Here is a 9,857-nt window from a genome sequence, read left to right as displayed (position 1 = left end):
ATTAGAGTTTATTAGATGAGTTAACTCAACTCATTAGAGTGTATTAGATTAGTTACCTCAACTCATTAGAGTGTATTAGATTAGTTACCTCATTACAGAGTATTAGATGAGTTTACCCAACTCATTAAAGTGTATTAGATTAGTTACCTCATTACAGTGTATTAGATGAGTTAACTCTACCCTTTACTTCTTGTTTCTGCAAAACCTCCAGCATAGCTGACACTTTCAAATGATTTCCAGAGGAGGGGATATAAACCCATCTCATCCCAGACACCCTGTGTTTTGCCTAGACCTGTTGTGCAGCTGGTAAAAGCATTATGTTAGTGTACAGATGTATGGTCATTAATTTGAACCAGTTTCTTACAGCAGGAAAATAATCCTGCAACAAAAGCAAATGTGAATTATCATGAAAATCATAATGAATGGACATTTTTGTTGGGGTTGAAAATCAAGTCTGAAAATTCAAAGTGGAAATTACTTCCTTTAAAAGCCTTTTTAAACCTCAAATGCACTACAATTCAGGAAAGTTCTCCTGCAACAGTTATCAAATTAAGATCCTACATTTTGGGGGGGACTTCATAGCAGATTTTGAAAAGGCGTTTGATAAAGTATGATTAGAATGTATATATAAATGCCTGGATGACTTTAATTTTGGTGAATCTCTTATACAATGTGTTAAAGTTATGTACAGCAATCCCAGATTGTAAAATAGTAAACAATGGTTACTTCTCAGAAAGTATTGAGCTTTTAAGAGGAATAAATCAAGGCTGTCCATTGTCTCCATATCTATTTATTATGGCCATTGAAATACTAGCTATTAAAATTAGATCCAACAAGAACATCAAGGCGTTTGAAATCCAGGGGATAGAAACAAGTGTCAATAAATGCTGTTGACTCCTGTTTTTTCTTAAATCTGCTATCTGGATCCCTGCACAGTCTCATTGAAGATCTTGATCACTTTTCTAGCCTCTCTGGATTAAAACCTAATTTTGACAAGTGTACCATATTCCGTATTGGATCGTTAAAAAATACAGTGTTTACAATACCTTGTAGTTTACCAATAAAATGGGTTGATGGTGAAGTAGACACACTTGGTATTCACTTCTCAAAAAATATAAATGAACTTACCACAATTAAATTCAATGGAAAGTTAGCAAAAATAGATAAGATTCTGTAACCATGGAGAGGTAAAATACTTGTTTATTTATGGAAAAACGCTTTGGTCCTATCACAGTTTATTTACTAATGTCACTGCCTACTCCAGATGACTTGCTTTTTAAAATCATATGAGCAGAAAATATTTCATGTTATTTGGAATGCTAAGCCAGAAAAAATTAAACGTGCCTATTTATATAATAAATATGAGTTTAGGGGACTAAAATATTAAACCTCTCACTAAAAGCTTCACTCATACATAAGTTATACTTAAACCCCAAATGGTTCTCCAGTAGATTATTAAGGAAGGCTCATCCTTTGTTCAAAAATAGCCGTCATACAGATGACAACTTCTCATTTCCGACCAATTGAAAATGAAATGTTGTTTAAACTATCACCCTTTCTTAAACAAGCCATACAAAACATAGAGTTTTAGTTATATAGTAAGCATAATCAAACTGCCTTACTGTGTTTGTGAACTGTACTAAAATAATAGCCTCTTTTTACTTTATTTATTTACTTTAAAATGTAGAAAAGTCTACAGAGAAAACTAAAAAGAGCACTTAAAAGGTCACTTCATGGCTTGTTGTGAGCGCCACTGTCCCATGGTATACATAATGTAAATGGTGATACTAACCACAACTACCAGCCAGATCCAATCCCAAATGATTACAAAGTATTTACCTTGTCGCCACATGTAGGGAATCAAAATAGTGGTAACAATTAAGAAACATACAGCAGGTTGGTACAATTTCAGTTCTATCCTCCAGAAAAGATAGAACAAATATTACAACAAATGTTATGGTTAAACTCAAATATACGGATTAATAAAAAAAACATTCTTTATGAAAAAAAATGTTTAAATATGGTATTATATGTATTAATGATATTATGAATAGGAATGGAGGAGTTATGTCACATAGGCAGCCATCGAAAATATATGGGAATATCTGCTCAATCCAAATGTACAACCAACTGATTGCAGCACTACCACAAAAAATGGAGGAGGCAAGTGGAAAAGGAAATAGGTAGGGAACTTGTTTGCCTGCCATATATTAAATATATAAATTGGCTGAAAGGAACTGGCATAAATAGAAAAATAAATGGACAAACATTTTGACAGCTGCGCCATAAGGGTTGCAAAATAAATGGGAGGAGATTTTTGATGTACCAATTCCATGGCATATGGTTAATGAACTGGTACAAAAAACTACACTTGATTCCACACTTAGAGTTTTTCAATTTCAATTATGATATCAAATTCTTGCCACCAACAGAATGCTACAGTATATATATGGGGCAACAATACAACAATCTCAGCTCTGTAGATTTTGCTGCGAAGAGACAGAATCAATAGATCATTTATTCTGGTATTGTCTCTATGTAGCTTGTTTCTGGTCACAGGTTCAGGAACAGTTAAAAAAAATCACAACATGCACTTAAAATTAACCTTACAAATAGCAGTGTTAGGAGATCTGGACAGCCACAGTCAATAAATAATATAATAATACTGGTAGGAAAGGTTTTCATCTTTAGCTCACAATCTGTGGATACTATTGGTTTAGAAAGGTTCAACATGTATGTTAAACATCACAACACAATTGATGTTTGGCACATGGAAACCAAACGAGCGTGGGCTATGGTGATAGGTGGGATGGACTGAGAGAGTGTACGAGCGTGGGCCATGGGGATAGGTGGGATGGACTGAGAGAGTGTACGAGCGTGGGCCATGGGGATAGGTGGGATGGACTGAGAGAGTGTACGAGCGTGGGCCATGGGGATAGGTGGGATGGACTGAGAGAGTGTACGAGCGTGGACCATGGTGATAGGTGGGATGGACTGAGAGAGTGTACGAGCGTGGACCATGGTGATAGGTGGGATGGACTGAGAGAGTGTACGAGCGTGGACCATGGTGATAGGTGGGATGGACTGAGAGAGTGTACGAGCGTGGGCTATGGTGATAGGTGGGATGGACTGAGAGAGTGTACGAGCGTGGGCCATGGTGATAGGTGGGATGGACTGAGAGAGTGTACGAGCGTGGGCCATGGTGATAGGTGGGATGGACTGAGAGAGTGTACGAGCGTGGGCTATGGTGATAGGTGGGATGGACTGAGAGAGTGTACGAGCGTGGGCTATGGTGATAGGTGGGATGGACTGAGAGAGTGTACGAGCGTGGGCTATGGTGATAGGTGGGATGGACTGAGAGAGTGTACGAGCGTGGGCTATGGTGATAGGTGGGATGGACTGAGAGAGTGTACGAGCGTGGGCCATGGGGATAGGTGGTATGGACTGAGAGAGTGTACGAGCGTGGGCTATGGTGATAGGTGGGATGGACTGAGAGAGTGTACGAGCGCGGGCCATGGTGATAGGTGGGATGGACTGAGAGAGTGTACGAGCGTGGGCCATGGTGATAGGTGGGATGGACTGAGAGAGGCTGAAGGGTGGGATTAAAGAGCTTATGTTCAGTAATGTATTATTGTTATGTGATTGCTGTATATAAAAGTACCATGTATATATGTAAAGTGTATATATGTATGTAGCAAAAAAGCTGTAAAAAAACGAAGATATTTTTCCTCCGAAGAGGGGGGGTGGTGGAGGGATTAATAATAAAAATAATAAAAAAATATTTTAAAAAATCCTACACTTTTAGAAAATATTGTACTATCTAGAACCTTTTAGGGGTTCTCCTATGGGGACAGCCGAAGAACCCTTTTGGAACCCTTGTACATATGTAGGACATATTCGCTAAACAGCCTGTTGTTCCAGAGAAGAGAAGGTGGCTGTTGATTCCTACATCCAAGAAGAGGCTGGTTGAGATCATTGATCATTACTCTCTCTCTCTCTCTCTCTCCCTCCCTCTCTCTCTCTCTCTCTCTCTCTCTCTCTCTCTCTCTCTCTCAGTGCCTTTTCAATCAACATTATTACACAATGTCTTAACTCTGCTACTCTGTACTTTTCCCTCTCTCAGTTTTTCGTAATCATTTCTCTGATTGTTACAACTGAAAGTACAAATCCAATCAAATGTATTTGATCCGATTTAAATCGTAAAATTCTGTAAAAATGTGACTGCCTTTTTTCCTAACTTCTCTTTTGCGTCTAGGCCGGGTTACAGTAAAGACATTTTGTGTCAACAGGGCTTTATAATTACATTTAATTGATTGAATGATTGATCACTTCATTTATTGATCGATTGTCCCGACAGGTGCGGCCTGCTGCAGGTTGGAGACAGACTCCTGTCCATCAACGGAATCCCCACGGAGGATGGAACACTGGAGGAGGCCAATCAGCTTCTCCGAGACGCCGCTCTGGCCAATAAGGTCTCTCTTGAAATAGAGTTTGACGTCGCAGGTTGGTCTCTTGGGCTTAGGCCTCCCAGTAGGCTATATGTACAATATGTGAAACTAATGAATTCATAAAATGGTTGAAAAGCTATAGACCAGGGGTGTCAACCATACAGGCCATGGGCCGGATCCGGCACGTGAGGGGGTGGTTTGAGATTTCAAACTCAATATACTATAAAATGACTAAAACCAAATCGGGACTTTATAAAATGGACAATGGTCATACATTCATTTAGTTTCTTGACTGTTTACAGCTTACCGTGTCCAGCCCCCGTGTCCAGCTCAATGTGTCCAGCTCACTGTGTCCAGCTCCCTGTGTCCAGCTCAATGTGTCCAGCTCACTGTGTCCAGCTCCCTGTGTCCAACTCAATGTGTCCAGCTCAATGTGTCCAGCTCAATGTGTCCAGCTCACTGTGTCCAGCTCAATGTGTCCAGCTCACTGTGTCCAGCTCCCTGTGTCCAGCTCACTGTGTCCAGCTCAATGTGTCCAGCTCACTGTGTCCAGCTCAATGTGTCCAGCTCAATGTGTCCAGCTCACTGTGTCCAGCTCCCTGTGTTCAGCTCACTGTGTCCAGCTCAATGTGTCCAGCTCAATGTGTCCAGCTCACTGTGTCCAGCTCACTGTGTCCAGCTCACTGTGTCCAGCTCAATGTGTCCAGCTCAATGTGTCCAGCTCACTGTGTCCAGCTCAATGTGTCCAGCTCACTGTGTCCAGCTCAATGTGACGAGCTCACTGTGTCCAACTCAATGTGTCCAGCTCCCTGTGTCCAGCTTAATGTGTCCAGCTCACTGTGTCCAGCTCAATGTGTCCAGCTCACTGTGTCCAGCTCCCTGTGTCCAGCTCAATGTGTCCAGCTCAATGTGTCCAGCTCACTGTGTCCAGCTCACTGTGTCCAGCTCAATGTGTCCAGCTCAATGTGTCCAGCTCACTGTGTCCAGCTCAATGTGTCCAGCTCACTGTGTCCAGCTCAATGTGTCCAGCTCAATGTGTCCAGCTCACTGTGTCCAGCTCCCTGTGTCCAGCTCACTGTGTCCAGCTCACTGTGTCCAGCTCACTGTGTCCAGCTCACTGTGTCCAGCTCAATGTGTCCAGCTCACTGTGTCCAGCTCACTGTGTCCAGCTCAATGTGTCCAGCTCAATGTGTCCAGCTCACTGTGTCCAGCTCACTGTGTCCAGCTCAATGTGTCCAGCTCACTGTGTCCAGCTCACTGTGTCCAGCTCAATGTGTCCAGCTCAATGTGTCCAGCTCAATGTGTCCAGCTCAATGTGTCCAGCTTAATGTGTCCAGCTCAATGTGTCCAGCTTACTGTGTCCAGCTAAATGTGACGAGCTCACTGTGTCCAACTCAATGTGTCCAGCTCCCTGTGTCCAGCTCAATGTGTCCAGCTCCCTGTGTCCAGCTCCCTGTGTCCAGCTCAATGTGTCCAGCTCAATGTGTCCAGCTCACTGTGTCCAGCTCAATGTGTCCAGCTCACTGTGTCCAGCTCAATGTGTCCAGCTCACTGTATCCAGCTCAATGTGACGAGCTCACTGTGTCCAACTCAATGTGTCCAGCTCCCTGTGTCCAGCTCAATGTGTCCAGCTCAATGTGACGAGCTCACTGTGTCCAACTCAATGTGACGAGCTCACTGTGTCCAGCTCACTGTGTCCAACTCAATGTGTCCAGCTCACTGTGTCCAGCTCAATGTGTCCAGCTCAATGTGTCCAGCTCACTGTTTCCAGCTCACTGTTTACAGCTCACTGTGTCCAGCTCACTGTGTCCAGCTCAATGTGTCCAGCTCAATGTATCCAGCTCAATGTGTCCAACTCAATGTGTCCAGCTCAATGTGTCCAGCTCAATATGTCCAGCTCACTAATAATCACCTAAATGAAACCCTAGACATCGGACTATTTCTTGCAAATTTTGATGGTGAGGAAATATAACCAATTTTCAGTGCGGCTCTCCAAACGTTGTTGGAGACTGAATGTGGCTCTAGGGGCAAAATGAGTTGTACACCCCTGCCTTAGACTAATGCTCTAGTAATCATTGTAATGAACAGTTTATCATCAGGGTTTAGAGTGGTTACCCTAAGGGCCAAAGTAACTTTTACAATTCTCATTTAAAATATCCAGTGTATAAATCTAATTAGTTGATAAAATGGTGGGACTAATGGTCTAATGGTAATCGTTATAATGAGCAGGCCTAATGATAGCTAGTCAGTATAATAAATAATCAGCATTTTCAATGTATGTCTGTTGCACACCACTAATTAGAGCAGGTGCTGCCCTTTAGATAACAATTCCCAGATTCTCAGCAACCTGATTAAACAGCTTTCAATTGGGATGGACAGTAGGATAATATGATAGTAGGATAATATGATAGTATAATAGTAGTATAGTATGCTAATATGATAGTATGATAGTATAATAGTAGTATAATATGATGATGTTATGATAGTAGTATAGTATGCTAATATGATAGTATGCTAATATGATAGTATGATAGTATGATAATATGATAGTATAATAGTAGTATAGTATGCTAATATGATAGTATGATAATGTGATAGTATAATAGTAGTATAGTATGCTAATACGATAGTATGATAGTATGATAATATGATAGTATAATAGTATGGTAGTATGCTAATATGATAGTAGGATAGTAGGATAGTAAGTATGATAATATGATAGTATAATAGTATGATAGTATGCTAATATGATAGTAGGATAGTAGGATAGTAGTATAGTAGTATAGTATGCTAATATGATAGTATAATAGTAGTATAGTAGGATAGTAGGATAGTAGTATAGTATGCTAATATGATAGTAGGATAGTAGGATAGTAGGGTAGTAGGATAGTAGTATAGGACGCTAATATGATAGTATAATAGTAGTATAGTATGCTAATATGATAGTATGATAGTATGAACGTATGCTAGTAGGATAGTAGGAATAGCATGATTGCATGATAGTATGATAATATTATAATATGATAGTAGGATAGTAGGATAGTATGATAGTAGGATAGTAGGATAATATGATAGTATGATAGTACAGATGATGATGATGGACCTTATGACTGCATGCCAAATAGCACCCTACTCCCAACATAGGGCACTACTTTAGACCAGAGTTCTATAGACTCTACATAGGACACTACTTTAGACCAGAGTTCTATGGACTCTACATAGGACACTACTTTAGACCAGAGTTCTATAGACTCTACATAGGACACTACTTTAGACCAGAGTTCTATGGACTCTAGATAGGACACTACTTTAGACCAGAGTTCTATGGACTCTGCATAGGACACTACTTTAGACCAGAGTTCTATGGACTCTACATAGGACACTACTTTAGACCAGAGTTCTATGGACTCTACATAGGACACTACTTTAGACCAGAGTTCTATGTGCTCTACATAGGGGAAAGGGTGCCATTTGGTATGCACGTTATGTAATCTACTGTAAATAATTTAAATACGTAATTTGAATAACTATTCTTGTAATGTTTAGCCAGATACAGTATAATTTCTGATGTGTGTGTGTGTGTGTGTGTGTGTGTGTGTGTGTGTGTGTGTGTGTGTGTGTGTGTGTGTGTGTGTGTGTGTACGTGTGCGAGCGAGCGTGCACGCGTTTGTGTGTGTGTGTTTATGCGTGTGAGTGTGTTTTCTCTTCTCTGTGTGTTTAGAGTCTGTTGTGCCCAGTAGTGGAACATTCCATGTGAAGCTGCCTAAGAAGAGAGGGGTGGAGCTGGGCATCACTATCAGTGGTAAGACTTGGTATACACACACACACACACACACACACACACACACACACACACACACGCACACGCACACGCACACGCATAACACACAAGCATAACACACAAGTATAACACACACACACAAGCATAACACACACACACAAGCATAACACACACACACACACACAGCATAACACACACACACAAGCATAACACACACACACACACACGCATCACACACACACACGCATCACACACACACTTCCTCTACCATCTCTACCATCATGTCTAAATGATCTATCCTCCTCATGGACAGTCAGTCTAAACTATTTATCCTGTTTCTCATGGCTGTGAGTTTATTTTAAAGTTCTCTAGAACACCCACCACTACTCTTAGGCTTGTGTCCCAAATGAATGGCACCCTATTGCCTATACAGTGCATTATTTTTGACCAGGGCTTATCTCATAATAGTGTGTCATTTGGGACGTAACCCTACTCCTCTTCATTCTGCCTCTGCCTGTGGAATCTCATTAAATGACCCTGGGAAAATACCCAGCTCCTATACAACTCTGTTTATGCAAAGAGTTGTCTCCCAAGCAGCTAGCTGAAGGTCTGTTGACTTTAGAGAGCTGAAGTATCACTCCATTACTCTATTCTCTGGGTAGTCTCCTTCTGCTGCCCATTAAAAAAGCTAGCCATGCACCCTACATAACCCTTAATAAAGACAGCCATGCACCCTACATAACCCTTAATAAAGACAGCCATGCACCCTACATAACCCTTAATAAAGCCAGCCATGCACCCTACATAACCCTTAATAAAGACAGCCATGCACCCTACATAACCCTTTTAAACCCGGCCATGCACCCTACATAACCCTTAATAAAGACAGCCATGCACCCTACATAACCCTTTTAAACCCAGCCATGCACCCTACATAACCCTTAATAAAGCCAGCCATGTACAGTACATAACCCGTGTAAACCCAGTACATAACCCTTTTAAACCCAGTACATACCCCCTATAAACCCAGCCATGTACAGTACATAGCCCTTATAAACCCAGTACATAACCCTTGTAAACCCAATACATAACCCTTATAAAGCCAGCCATGTACAGTACATCTCAGAGGAAATTAAGTTTTGATGAGGTTATTTGAAAGTGTAATGCCATAAGAGTTCCCCCACCACATTATGTAGTGTGAATAGTCTCTCATCTTATGTCTGTTGAAAAAGCACCAACTGTTACCAGCTGTTTATTTGAATCTCAGTTTTTCCTTTAACCAGAAACAAGAACAATAATTATTTTCTATAACATCCTGAATTAATAACAAAAGTACAGGATGTATCAAATACTAACACTGTTACCTTTCCTCCCTGACAGCCAGTAAGAAGTCTGGAGAGCCTCTAATCATCTCCGACATAAAGAAAGGCAGTATGGCTCACAGGTACGGACCGCATGGATGGCTTCAGACCACAAACTAATGACTTGGGTTCGATTGTTTGAGCTTGTGACGGTTCATGCCGTCCTCCTACAGAGAGAGACAGTTCACTGTAATAGTGAAGGTGTAAACTTGGCAGTAGAAACACTAAATAGTATATTTGACCTCTCAGCTTCCCTATCAAATCAAC

General features: G+C 41.1%; 1 protein-coding gene across 1 annotated transcript in view; it reads left to right on the top strand.

Annotated features, from left to right (window-relative positions):
- grip2b (glutamate receptor interacting protein 2b) overlaps positions 1-9,857 on the top strand; it is a gene marked incomplete at its 5' end in the record, with an annotated part of 71,129 nt that overhangs the window by 7,287 nt on the left and 53,985 nt on the right. Inside the window, 3 exons of the mRNA XM_055869846.1 lie at positions 4,358-4,503; positions 8,170-8,250; positions 9,610-9,673. Coding sequence (XP_055725821.1) covers positions 4,358-4,503; positions 8,170-8,250; positions 9,610-9,673 — 291 coding nt within the window. The remainder of the gene's footprint in view (positions 1-4,357; positions 4,504-8,169; positions 8,251-9,609; positions 9,674-9,857) is intronic.

Source organism: Salvelinus fontinalis, chromosome 18 (assembly GCF_029448725.1).
Source record: "Salvelinus fontinalis isolate EN_2023a chromosome 18, ASM2944872v1, whole genome shotgun sequence".
NCBI classification, from domain to species: domain Eukaryota; kingdom Metazoa; phylum Chordata; class Actinopteri; order Salmoniformes; family Salmonidae; genus Salvelinus; species Salvelinus fontinalis.
The sequence above is the reverse complement of the archived record's forward strand: the minus strand, read 5'-3'. Positions and strand labels throughout refer to the sequence as shown.